General features: G+C 34.0%; 1 protein-coding gene across 12 annotated transcripts in view; it reads right to left on the minus strand.

Annotated features, from left to right (window-relative positions):
* Positions 1-622: 622 nt before the first annotated feature.
* Positions 623-14,773, minus strand: part of LMO3 (LIM domain only 3) — a 56,155-nt gene continuing 42,004 nt past the window's right edge. For 11 of the 12 annotated variants that reach the window (XM_038576924.1, XM_038576928.1, XM_038576929.1 and 8 more), the window contains 2 exons: positions 13,429-13,554; positions 623-3,859 (listed from right to left, as the gene is read on the minus strand). In XM_038576924.1, coding sequence (XP_038432852.1) covers positions 3,754-3,859; positions 13,429-13,554 — 232 coding nt within the window. In that variant the 3' untranslated portion in view covers positions 623-3,753. The remainder of the gene's footprint in view (positions 3,860-13,428; positions 13,555-14,773) is intronic. The other variant, XM_038576922.1, reaches the window with a different exon arrangement.

Here is a 14,773-nt window from a genome sequence, read left to right on the forward strand (position 1 = left end):
GCGCAAAGATACAATAAATTTTCTGGCATATGGAGGACCTAACTCAGCCCTATAGGGGGCTATCTGAATGCTCAGGGCAAGGCCTGTCACATAGTAGGTACTCAATTAATGTCAACTGAAATAATGCCCATATTAATATTTTGCTATTACCTTAACTCGCATTAAAATCACACTTAAGAAATATCTATAATGGTGTTTTAAAGAAACAGTAGTAATCAAAAGGCTTTTGCTAAAATTGTATTCTACGCTAATGGCCTATTACAATGAACATGCAGATTGTTTTTGCAACTTGCTGAAGTGAACGCTAAACATGTTTGGCCTATATCATTTCTATGAAATTGTTTAAGTGTCTGGTGAGAGTAGCTTGCTTTAAGTGATAGTTAAAAGGAAACCACTTGTGCACGGTATGTTTTACCACAGAGATAATTTTCAGCACCCTGTTTCATTTTAGGCGCAACATCTCTTCCCTGAAAATGTAGGATTTAGTTGAAGTTTTGTTTTAATTCATTATACAGAAAATAGGAAATTTGAAATTTTGTCTGATGACAGCAACACAGTTGCTTTCAGGAAGATCACTTGAAATTTGTGTAAATGTACAAGATTACACCCCGCGATTGCTACCTTCATTTTTGACAGTTTTATTTTCCCCACAAAAGTAAGTAACAATAAACTACCTAGCTCAGAAATCCTAAAAGTAACATTTGGAGAAAGTATTTGAGGTATTCTGTCTATGCTTGTTATGATTTATCTTTTCAAAGTAAATGTCCTTACACATTTTTATCCTTTTTTCAAGAGGACTCAATGTACACTTTCTAGATATCATCTTAGATTTTGCCAATTAAGCGCAATCAAAGAGTAAATACCCTTTTATTAAAAACATAAATCCAAATATAAAAAATGAATGAATGAAAGAATCCAGCAGATATTTATTAAGCAAGATGAAAATGAAATTACAAACACTGGTCAGCTTTTAAACTCAGCCAGCACTCTAGAGGAGTGGAGGTGCCTGGTCCCTCATCGTAGGCAGCCTCTCTGAGATGCATGTTAGGAAGGGAGCTTTCACTGCTTGAGAAATCAAAGCTCCTTTAGAGGTGTCCTACTGGAGGCATCGGGCAACAAGCTAGGTGGCGTCAGGGCTACACAACACAAAGGGGAAAGTTGACAACAATTCGGGGACTTTGCGTAGTCAAGACAATTAGCTTAGTACTTCAGGTCAAAAATGCTACTATTTATGGGCAATTAGCTATAAAATAACCCATTTCTCTCTGGTTGCACAATTTCATGGAGATTAGAGATAATCTAAAGAGATTAAGGCCTTAATCTTCAATCCAGGTGAGTAATTTTGTTTGGAGTAAAAAGCATAAGAATTAATTCCCGAAGGATTTGGGAAAAGAAAAGGCAATAAAAACTTGTTTGGTTTTTGGGCAGCAATGCTAATTGAACAGCTTCCAGAAGCTAAGAGAAGTTTGTTCCCAATTTACAAGTATTTTAACATATTGATAAACATATGCAAACCATTTAAATCTAACAAAGATCATTTGAGAAAGATACTGGCAATTACAATTTCACATCCACGATAATTTCAGACACTTCCTAATGGGGACTCAAAGGGCTGCTTAAGAAAACCACTTTTCACCTATCCCCCCCCCCACCCTATCCCCCCACCTTTTGTTTGGTTTTGGTTTTGTTTTTGGCTATGCAAGTCTTATCATGAAACAAATGTAAGACTCTAAGGCTAAAATAATAATTATTTTATGGGCCCCAAATAGCTATTTTTGAAATTCTTTTCTTCGGTATGTCTCAAATCTGGGGGACATGTGACTTGAACATTCTTAACCATGAAGTATTTGTAAAAATACATATCATTCACTTTTCACAGAACCATTTCGTAAAAATGAGAAGCAACATCCAGATTCACATGCATGTCCATAATAAAGCTTTGTTTTAAAACAACTCAAATCCACACCAGCATTATTTTGTTTAATATTTTGGCCCCAAACCAAGAATTCAGGTATCATATTTAATTTTCATCTGCAATGCATATATTGGCAGGACAAAATATGTATGCAAATAACACAGGGAAATATTATTGTTTCCTATACAAGTGATCCAAAAACAAAAAAAAATAAAAATAAAAAAGAAATCCCACAGCACTAAATTTGCTCTAGCAAAAATATGCTTCACTGTGCCTGTGTCGAATTAGATTTGTTGAAAAGTAGTTCTATTAGAGGGAGCAGAAGCAAAGAAGCAAAGTGTGAGCAACCCAGAAGAAGAAGGGATCATAGTCTTACTTTTATTTCCTTAATTGTAATTGAAATAACAGTCTCCATAATTTGTTTCTAGAAGACTTTCTTCTTTTTCATCTATCATGTTGGTAAGGGAATAATTTTTCACCCTTGAAAAAATGGAATGACAGATTTCAGCCTTAAGTGTGATATATTCTGAGATGGTAACTACTTAAAGAAGGCAGTAAGAGTAAGACACGTCAAACTTTTAAAGTCTTCACTTTTGAACATTAAAATAAGTGTCAGGTAAATACAGAAAAATATATAATCACCAGTTCTCAGCTCTTTGACAATCCCTTTTTTTTTCTTCTAGAAGATTCTGTGAGAACTATGTTGCTCTGATCAAAAGTAAGCTCACTACTCAAATATCATCATAGCTTCAGTGTGCATTATCATAGTTTCAGTAGATTTGCACTCAAATCCTTTCAGTGCCAGAAATTTATCAAGCCATAAAGTTATTAAACCCTTAGCTCTTAGGGAGAAATCTGGGCAAAATTTGTACAAGAAGTTTATCGTTTTAAAATTATCTCATAATTGTGGTAACATTTGTCTAAAGTAACCCTTTGGAAAAATTTTACATGATACCCAAAGGCACTAGTTTACATAAGGGGTAAATGGCTGAAAAAAAAAAAAAACAACAAATAAAACAAAGCCATTGTGTAGGAAAAGAGCACACACACACACACACAAAGGATATTAAAAGGATAACTGCTAAGCTTTAAAGTTATTCTAAAAATGGCACTTTTCACGTTGGTATAAAATGAAAGTGCTTTAAGATGAAATTTTTATGCATTTTTTTAAAGCTGATCTTTAACCCCCTGAAAATCGGGGGTTATAATGAGAACACTGATAGACTCTAAATCATAGTGGCAATAATAGTGGATGTTGCTAAAATGCTTTGTGTGTGTCTTCATTTTTTTTTTTTTTTTTTAGTATTTTAATGTTGATAGACTTGCTTTATCTATATGTGTATCATTAGTGAGATTTGCTCTTCAATTCTTTACTAGAAAGTTACAGCTCATTTAAAATAGCTGGTAGATACAGAAAGCATAAATATACAGTAAGTTTAAACACTGATTGTACTAAATGCAACAATACAAAGAAGCAAACAGAACACAAATGGTAACACAATAAAACTGTATTACATTTGTGCTTCAAATATTACAATACATTATATACAATAGTCGAAAATAAACATCTCATGCCAAGTGACACAAAAACGAATAGCAAGCAAAAAAATCCAGCAATATGTACATTACTTTTTTTTTTTTAATAATAAACATTCAACTCTGAACTGGGGCAATTTCACTACATACAGATGCAGTCCGCCTTTTATTCCATATAACCATCCTGCTTTCCTATATCTACGCTATTCAGTCGGTTCCTGTGTCAATTCTTATATACATGTGGAGCAAAAAAGATAAAAGAATGTAGTGCTTTGTATTCTTAATGGGGTGATGTTGATACATCAGCGGACCTGGGGTGCATAACCTTCTTTCATTAAACCTTCTTCGTAGTCCGTCTGGCAGAGGATCATGTTATTCTTTAGGAAAAATTTGTCTCCAACACAAAATCTGAAATATTTTAAAAAATAAAATGTGTTAAGATCATTTCACTCCAATCTACAGATTTGAAGATTTCTTTTCCTCAAAATAATGTCACATGGTAATTCCCTGAGTTTGAAAGCTTAGTTTAGAAAGTTACCTTTATTGTTGAAATTAAACCATGTAGGTCATTAAATGAAACATTGCACACAAAATTTGAAATCCTACATTTATATATAAACAGCACAGGAAAATCGAGAAGAACACCTCGAGCAGCAGAGGTGATGTTTATCACAACTTTGGAAAGAAAAAAAGAATAATTAATCTATATTTACAGTCATTAAAATAAAAGAAAGAATGTTAACAATATTTCATTGCAGTGATTCCGGAAGGTTTCCCATTGGCCATTTATTCACTTTATTAAAAAAAAAAAAAAGTAAAAGGCATTAAAATGTATCAAACAATTAGAAAGTGGCCCATTTTAAAGCTTCCCATTTAAAGCTTCCTTTTACTCTCTGTTATTAAAATGTGATTAAATTCTAGTAATCTGGAAGTGATTGTTGTGAAGGAAAAGTTGTTTTAGCATCAGACTCTGATGCTTGGCCATATTCCTTTGTTTGTGGCAAGTTCACCAACTATGAAATATTAAATGTCATTTTTTAGCGCACTTCCAATTAAACCAAAGGGAATAACCTGAATGAACTTCTTAATATTGATGTGATAAATAAACTAGTTTCCAGTAGCTAATTATGTATTTTATTCTATAAAGCATTGTTTAATGTGCAAGATTGTAATGTTTTTAATAAGTGCTCTTTTTGTATAATTTCCCAGCGGTGACACATTGGACACAATTAAGGTCAGAAATAAATGCTCGTGCTGTTTCCAGTACATTTAACAATAAAGTAACTCTGGGGAGATCTGTATATATTTTTAATTGTAACAATTTAACCTTCAAACAGCAGTGTCTAGTAGAGTTGACCCAGTAAAACTACTTGTAATTATACAAGTTGACCTCACTGAACTTTGATAGTGGTCTCTCTTTATCAGATAGTCAATTTCGAATGATGTTCAAGCAGAAATCTTAGTGGATAGATTAAATTGTGTAGTGAAAGCAACCCTTTAATGTTTTGTGAAGTTGAAGGTTTAAATGAGGAGCAGTTGGACTGATTTACATTTGCAAAGATTGGAATGCTAGACAAACAGTGAACCTATTTATTTTCCAACTGGGTAGCTTTGGAAATTTATCCTTATTCTAGCTAAGTAGATAGAGGGGAAAATAGTGTAATAAAAAAAGTAGATTGAAAAGAATTAGCTTTCCTCTTAAAGGAAGATTGGTCTGTTTATTTGTGGAATTTACTTTTTTTTTCCCCAGGATTACTGCCTGCTGATGATGTTGGATTGAAAGTACAAAGTAAGCGTTGATCTTGAAGTCCTGGAGTTTGTGGTCAGGGCTATTGGATAGAATGAACATTCAAGTTTGAACCTTAAGTATATCTTCTTTTTATTAGTTGCTAACTATAAACTTTAAATATTGTGCTTAAAAAGCGGTGTGTGAGTAAACCAGTTTTTGTAGATTATCCTGATCATTAAGATATGATGAAAAAAGGTAATATTTCTTCTGTTTGACAGACTAAGTAGCCAAATTAGATATATATATTTTATGTGAAATTCCATAAAATAGCATGTAGTATATATCTCACTACTCTTCAAAACTTTCAATTTCTATTACTGTTGAAAATAATTTGAACCAAAAAGCTAATGATAAAATAGCACATATAAATAAATAAATTCAACAAATACTCTTGTGTTCTAGCTAATATTACTAATTTTTTTTCTTTATAAAAAATCAACTGAATTGGAAATACTCATTCAACTCCATATTGTCTAAAATTTTGCTTTAATTTTCTAACAAGCCCCCAAATTCTATTCACAATAAAAAAAAACCCCTCATTTTTTTTTTAGAAGTATGCTCTATTTAGGGCTTGAACTCACTACCCAGAGATAAAGAGTCACATGTTCTACCAACTGAGCCAGCCAAGTACCCCAAATAAAACATTTTTTTTTTTTTTGTCATGTGAAGTTACATCATTCTTACCTTCAGAAGTCTTGGAGTTTAGATAATTTTTGTTTGCAGATTAATATATTCAGAGTAATTATCATAAGAAAAGTATTGAACCAAGAGCCTGGGGACCAAATCTTGTGCCCTGATGCTACCCAATGCAAGTTATAGGGTACATTTCATACTTTCTCTGAGTCAACTCTGTGTGGGTAAGATAAAACAGCTACATCACTGGATTGTAGGGATGTTAAAATAAGAAGTATATGAGAGGCTGAGAGGTATATTGCAGTGAATAGAGTTCAAATCCCAACCTTCCACTTAAGATATTGAAGATGAAACTTCATTTTTTCTTATCTTTAATGTAAGTGACTTTTCTAAGTGTGTGGTAAAAAGTAGAAATGAAGTATGTGAAGCCTTACCTCAATGTTTGGAGTATGAATAAATAAAATAGCCACCTTTTGCACAGTACTTACCATGTGCTAATGCTAAGCATGTATATGCATGATCACTTTTATTCCTTATGTTCAACTGAGAAAGTAAATTTTTTTTTTTTTTTTCAGATGAAAAACCTAAGGCTTCCTCCCAGAATTAAAAAAAAAAATCTGCCAAGGCTCCATAGCTAGAATGTGTATGATAGAGGAAGGAAAGGGACTCTGGTCTCTTTGGCCTCAAGACCCATGCTTTACGTGAAGGCAGTAAAGCATAAGGCTATGAAGTTAATACAGGTTTTTTTTTGTATTGCTAAGATTCCTTTGCATAACTTTAAAAAATGTCTGCCTATCATTCAATGAGAGGTTGGTAATTCATCAATGAGAAGTTTGGAATCATCTAAAATATTCCTACCTAAAATATTTTGTTGCTAATGTTGTCAACTGGACAAAGTACATTTTATGTGCATTTCAATTCATATCGAAAGGTCAAGACAAAACAGACCATGAGCGACAAATGTCACACTTACACATATACCTTAAAACAGTTTTGAAAACTATGGTTAAAGCAGGTTATAACTGCTTTGTGATTAGGATTGATATACTCTTTTTTAAAAAGATTTATTTATTTATTTGAAAGAGAGAGAAAGAAAGAGAGTGCAGGGGGAGAGGCAAAGGGAGAGGGAGAGAGAAACCCAAGCAGACTCTGAGCTAAGCACAGAGCCCATTGTAAGGCTCAATCTCACGACCTTGAGATCAGAACCTGGGCCAAAATCAAGAATTGGTCCCTTAACCAACTGGGCCATCCAGGCGCCCTTGGATTGGTATACTCCTTTAAAAGGTTCTGTATATAAACATGAGAAATAGCAATGCAGATGTTAGATGCTTAACAAGATAATCTATAACTGACTTTGTGAGAAAGGCTAATTTCCAGTGTTATGAGCTTCTTATGAGATTTAACATTGGCAGAAAAAAATACTATAGAAGCACTGATGGGGCAGCCCGGGTGGCTCAGCAGTTTAGCGCCTGCCTTTGGCCTGGGGCATGATCCTGGAAACCCAGGATCGAGTCCCATATCAGGCTCCCTGCATGGAGCCTGCTCCTCCCTCTGCCTGTGTCTCTGCCCGCCCCCTTCCCCCCGCCATATTTCATGAATGGATGAATAAAATCTAAAAAAAGAAAAAGCAGTGATGGCCAGAGGATACTGTAAATATGTTAATATTACAGGCTAAAATTCCTGAAAATAATCTTCCTTGGAATCTAATTCTAATTGCTTGTGGTGTAGTTAGTTCAATTAATTGTGCCTTCATTAAAAAAAAAAAGTATGTAAAGTAATAAAAAGATGCCCAATCGGATTACTGTCATTTAATCTTGATGTTTTGGAGTTAATAATAGATATAATTTCCAGATATTTTGGAGTGATTCTAATTGGACTCATACAGTCTTAGAAACGAGACATATAGAAAATAAATAAAATTAATGAATCATTTTTATAAAATATGAGGCTTAGAGTGGTTTTAAGCAGGTTATCCAAAGCCGCTGCAAAGAAGCCTCTATTTGTAACCTCCTGTTCACATCCTTTCTAAGAATGAAAATGTTAACTTAGTCATCTTATATCCCTGAGGTCAGTGGCTATCAATTATAATTAGTTCCACAATATTTAAAAAAAAATGGAGGGTGGGGGGGGGGAGGTGGGGTGGAGGAGATCAAGTCCATATTCCAAATGTCTCTATTTTCTATTTAGCATCCTCAGTTACTAGAGATGAAGATTTTGATACTGTACTTTGTTTTCAGTAAGAGGTACTGATTATATACGTAACATCCCACCCCTATAAACTGTGAACACATTTACTCGCTTCTCCCAAAGATAGTCCAGCTTTCATTACATACTTCATTCCTAATCACTTATTCTGCACCAACTTATACTACCCACATCCCGAACCCTGCTGTAAATTATTCAAAGTCTACCTTGCTTAACTTCACCATATCTATTTCCATTTATGTCTGCCCAGTCAGGAAATAAAATACCCCTCTTGAAAGAGTCCAGGGCCCTCCTATCAGCTCTTAGTCCAGAGACTAAACCCAGACTGTCTGGGTTCTCATTTCTGAGTCTACCATTTTCTGCCTGTGTTCTCTGGGGCAAGTTACTTAAATTTTCTGTACTTCAGTGACTTCATCTGTAAAATGAAGCTAATAATAGTACCTCATTATATTGAGTACTAAGTGAGCAGATGTAAGACAGAACAGGGTCTGGTGTACGATCAGCACTATATAAGAATTCTGTTGTCATTATTATTTGTTAATGAAAGTTCTTTCACCTTTGTTTAAGCCATTCCTTAACCAGAACTATTTCTCCCTTTTTTCCATCTGTTTAAATTATAAAAATTCTTTTTTAAAAAGGTTTTTAATTTAATTTATTCATGAGAGACACAGAGAGAGAGGCAGAGACATAGGCAGAGAGAGAAGCAGGCTCTCTATGGGGACCCCGATGTGGGACTCGATCCCAGGACCCTGGGATCAACTACCTGAGCCGAAGCTAGACACTCAACCACTGAGCCACTCAGGTGCCCCTAAATTTTAAAAATTCTTTAGTTTCCATTCTTTCCATCAATATTCCCTGACCATGCCAACTCATTCTGATCTTTCCCAAAGCACTTATTTATCGGTGTATCATTTACTTTGGTATTTCAGATGTTCTCATGAATAGGTAACAAGTCTCCCAATCTGGACTGCAGTGCTGAGGTAAGTGCCTATGAGTTATGGTTCTTTTGAACCTTTCGAAATACCACCATAGATTGTACCACCACTTGAGCTGGGTGGTCAGTAAATATTGGTTAAGGCAGATTTATTCCAGAACCAACTAGCTTTAAGTAACAATGGTATTTTAGATAATTTGAATTTGTGTTCATTTTGACTTTAATTCATTGACTTCCACCTTTCCAATTTTACCTCCTCCTGATCCTCATGCCATTCCCTCCCTTTCCATATCCCTTCCAAACTCTAATCTCTGAGCACTCTGAGCTACTTTTCATTTCCTGCACACATTAAATGCTTTCACACTTCCATGCCTTGCATGATGCTCCATCTGTCTGGAAAACCCTTTTCTCACTGCTCCTTGGCTTCCTCATCTTCCCTAACCCCCACCAGACATAATTCTTACATTCCAAACAGTCCTGGGAAGTTCTCTTTTAAAACCTGACACATCAGCCCTTTGATGCTTCTCTAAGACTTCAACATGGACAGACCTCTCTTCCCTCTGTATAGATCTGTTTATCATTGATGATACTCTTCTGTTAGTCTTTGATGTTTCATCTATCCCATAGCTCTGAGTATCTCTAAGAGAGAAATTAGTTTTTATTCATCTTTCTTTCCAGAGCCTAGCCCAGTGCTTTTATTCTTTAAGGTTATACAGTCCTACGTATGTGAGGCAATTTCCTTACAAATGAACATGGTTCTTTCCTTTTCTTATACAACCATCATTTAGTTTTACAGAATTTTCTAAGGAGGAGGGGCTTAGTCATCTTTAAGATATTAACCTATTACCCAGAATTTTCAGTTCTGAGTGAGATTCAAGTGATCATCCAAGATTCTCAAAATAACATTCCTCTGCTTCTCTTAATATAGAAAAACTTTAGATTTCTAATTCAGGGTTCACATCTTTAGCCATACCCATCTAAAAAAAAAAGAGCAAAGAGGGTAAGGACAAGAAACAACCAATCCTGAAAAGTTATTTTTACTACCATTTTTGAAACATTCAGAAATGCTTTAGATATTAATGATGTTTTGATTTACAAGTGAAGATGAAATGACTGCTAAATAAAATTCATAAGCATTTATAATGCCACAATTTCAGATGTCAATAAAGTTTACTTAAGGGAAAGTGCCTATAAATTACCTATTTGCTTTGTGTTTTACTTGAAAATGTGCAATGCTATCATAATGATTTGGCTACTGGAAGTATAGTCATGTGGCATATGGCTTTATTGGAGAGGATTTCCCCAGCAAATGTCAAAGTAAAAAGAAAATCTCCTGTGTTGAAAACCTTCTGTATTCAGAGTAACAAAATTTGTCTGCTCTGCTTGACTGATGGAGATTAGCTGACTTCTTGCATTAAAGAAGTTTGTCTTGTAGGGGCTGAAGTGACAAGACAATAACTAAGTGCTAATTGTGCATAACCAGCACTAAAGATATGCAGTGCCATTATGGCATGTAATAAATGAAGCGAACACGGAAATATATTAGGTACTTTAATAATGATACTAGAATAGTATTTTGCAGCAATAAGAATGTGAACAGTTTTAGAGTCAGAATTTAGGAGTGTTTGTCTTACTTGACTGAGTTCTACGGAGAAGATAGACTTAATTGTGAATGCAACTTTTTATTTCAATGGTGAAATAAAATTGATATATGATTTGTAAATAGCATTAACAACCTACAATTACTTTGCATCATAATAGAATTTAGGCTGGGCTTAGCACTTGAGTGATGTTTTAATTTTCTGTGTAGAACACGGATAAAATAGGGGAGCCTGCCCTAATGGAAAAATGGACAAAGGGCATAAACAGCAGTTCCCTAAAAGAAGAAATATCAAAGGGCCACTAGAAATCAAATAAATACTAATTAAAAATTATAATGGGATACCATCTTTGATCCCTCAGGGTGACAGGGATTTCTTTTTAAGTAATCATCCCAGTGTTAGAGTGAATGTAAGAATACATAGCTTTTACATTTCTGGTGTGAGAATAATTGGTATAACTGTTCTGGAGAGCATTTTAACAACATATAACATAAGCCTTTAAACAGTTATATGTTTTGTCTGATTAATTGTGATCCTGTGAATTTATCCCGACACAGGCTTGAATACTCTTTGTTTATAAAGTCCATATTATGTTGACAATATTGATAATAGGAAAATGTGAAGAAATAGCCTACACATCTGACGATAAAGGACCGATTTAAAATATGAAGCTCCATTCATAAAACAGAACATGAGAAAGCTTAAAATATCTTAAAAGAATTTGTAAGGGCAAGTGAAAAAGCATACTACATTAAATGAAAAAGTTCAAATATCAAACATTAGGCTTCTCCCCTGTTTTTTTTTTCTTTAAACAGCTCAAATGTATTATAAAATATATGCTATAATGTCATTTGTCATATGTGCATAAGAAAACATATGGCAAGCTATACACCAAAATATTAAAATACTTCTTTTAGAATACTGAGATATGGGACAATATGATTCTTTGCCTTTTTCTATTTTCTAAAATTTCTACCATGAATATGTACTCTTTTATAAGTAGGAAAGCAGTAAATTTTGTTCTTGCATAAAGATAACTGAATTGTTAGTAGATCAATATGACAAATAGACGGAAGAATTCTAGATTTACTTCTTATATCTCTTTAAAATATATACACATACATGTACACATGCATATAAATGTCTATATGAATGTGTGGATATTTATGTCCATGTATCTATACCCTTACACATATATTTGCCAATTTATTTTTTTGCTAAAAGTCACCATAGACTGAGTTAACCTGCTTTGAGTACAAAAGTTTGTTGGGAAGACTCAAGGTGTTGTATCATGACTTCCTAAATTATTTCCTGGATGAATTAGATATTGTAAGGTATACTGGGCACTACTCTGAACATCTACATCTAGCAGGAAATATTATTGAGGTATATCTTTTTTTGAGATATATATCTTGTGTAAAACCCAAGTTAATGGAATATTATTTGGTAAGAGTAAATTGAGTAAATTACAATAAGTATCAAAACAAAAGTGCTTCTTTTTTAGAGGCAATTGTGTTCCTGGTATTTAATAAAAGGATTTCATTTAATTTCCAAAATCTGTAAGATAGGTATTAGTGTCTCCATTGTCAGGGGGTGGAAACCAATCTCAGAGATTAAGTAACAGATTCAAGATGTCATAGCTAATATATGATGGCATGGGAATTTGAATCCAGTTCTCCCTGTAAACATCATGTTCTTTCTACTACTTTATACAGGATTTCATAAGAAGATGCTGCACTGAGTAGGAAAGCAGGGCAAATCATAGTAACTGAGAACTTGGCGAAACTAATATATCTTGATTATATACTATGTCCAGCTGTTGTCACACTCACATTGAATATATTTTCATTAACACCCCCCAGGTGTACTAGGTTTTTAAATATATTTTAATACGCACAGTTTCATATTCTTATATCCTCTGCATTTATCATATAAAACAGGTATCAGGGGTACAACATTCCCACTGGAAATAAAACTTATAGCTTTCAAGAAGAAAAAATGGAATAAAGTGATAATGCTTTGAGATGAAAGAGTTCTCTGAGATTGACTAATCCAGCTCCCCTTTGCTGTAAATGAGAAAACTGAGGTTGGGAGAGCTAAAATGGTTGATGGATGGTTATATATCTTGTGAGGGGCCAAATCCAGAGTAGAATTTAGGTTTCTAGATTCCTTGTGCAATACTCTTCCCATTTGCCTATGCTGCCTGTCCAATGCTGATAAGTGTTTAATTCTCTGCTATATCTGGCCTCATTCCCAAAGAGACGTAAAGCAACTTTAAAAGTACATATAAAACAAGGTTAAAATTCAAGATAAGAAATCAAGAGAGAGGACAGCAATAAATAGGAAAAATAAGATGAAGATAGACATGTCCTACAAGTTCCTGTATATTTGTCTCAGTGCAAATGTGTTTGTTCATAGTACGAAAGAAGTGAAGATTATGAAGCCTACTTTTAAAAAGGCAGAAGACTTTAAAGATCTTTTTAAAGTTTTAAAGTAAATTTTAGAGAATTTTTAAACATAATTTTTAAAGAAGAAAAACAATAAAGAACAAATAATAAGAAAACTAAAGTTGGTAGCAGTGTCTTCATCTCTTTTCCCATCCTGCTTTAGCATGTTCTTCCCACAGGTAGAAGAAGCATAGTTTTAAGACATTTCCCCTCAGTGGTTTTGTCTCTGGCACCAGATGAATGTTTGCAGAAAACAAAAATGCTGAGATTAACTGCTTTAAGTAAAATATATAATTGCCACTTATTAAGTAAATAACTAGCAAAAAGAGGTTTGCTATTTTTTAGACACCAGAATGAAATCCGCTTACCTTTGATTACAAAGCTGACATGCAAAGCAGTCCAGGTGGTAAACATTGTCCTTGGCGCGCATCACCATCTCAAAGGCAGGGATGAGCTTACTACAGGCGGCACAGTTTCCCGTTACACCGAAGAGCCTGGAACAATAAACATTTTTTTTTTTCAAACTCTTACAAGGAGATCTGAGATGATGTCTAGAGAAGGTGCCAGTACACCTTGCAAAGCTATCAATACACAATGCCTTATGATGTACACAAGCAAGTTTTATCCAAGGCAGACACATAAGTATTCTTCTCTGTTACATACTCAGTTGACCTTTCTTGATGAAAATCACATCTCATTTGAGAAGAAAAGGAAAAGACAAATATATTAGGAAGCTTACATAACCGCATGCAAACAAGTCCTTGGGAGTGAATTCATAGCAAAAATCTTCTACTGGATAGAATATGCAGTAAATAGAAATTTTTGTAACGTAACTTTGATCTTAATGTTACATATTAAACACTTCAGTTGCAAAAGAAACCCATTTGAATGACTCACTATTTTCTGACATCTAGCTACTAGGTTTGCCATTATTATGAAAAGAACATTTATGAACCAGCCATTTAAATAGTCAAAAAACATTAGAGGTGCAGGCACCTTATGGCCCTATACCATAGTTATAGCTATGATTATGTTATTCAACTAGCACATTAAACTAAATGAGGCTGTAAACTACATATAGCTCGACCAGGAGTTGAAACATAATATATCGAGAGAACCACTGGAACTGTCCCGGAAAAACGTATTTCAAAAAATCCTATTTGCTACAGATTCCTGAAAATAGTTATTGTAATGACCTAAAAACTAGTATAAAATAGAGTGTCTCTACAGTTGCACAATGGGACGGAATAAAATATTTTATCCATTTGCACTGGCAATATTTAAACCAAGTTTCTTTAAAGTTGTTAATGGTAGTGAAGAGTTATTATAAATAATATTCTGTGCATAGCAGTTAATGCACTTTTTAACTAGGAAGCAAACTAGATGAAAAACACCACATCTGCCAGTTTTCTTTTTTCTCCAGCATCAGGCTGACAGGAGAAAAATATAATGGCTCTCATGGGAAAGACCAAATTAAAAGCAGTTCTAAACTAATGAATTCAAAGGTGCTATGGAGAAAACTCATTTTATTTATAAAAATGTACTTTAAAAAACTCAGTCTTTCATTTTATTGAATTTAAGGATTATGCACAAATATGCTCAAGTTTCTCTTCTCCTACTTTCTAAATACTCCAAAGACAGGTCTTTGCTTCAGGCATGCGTATTCATTTTCAAGTTCATCACCATTTCTTCTTACCAGGCTAATGACAATTG

This window comes from Canis lupus, chromosome 27 (genome assembly GCF_011100685.1).
Source record: "Canis lupus familiaris isolate Mischka breed German Shepherd chromosome 27, alternate assembly UU_Cfam_GSD_1.0, whole genome shotgun sequence".
Classification (NCBI taxonomy): Eukaryota; Metazoa; Chordata; class Mammalia; order Carnivora; family Canidae; genus Canis; species Canis lupus.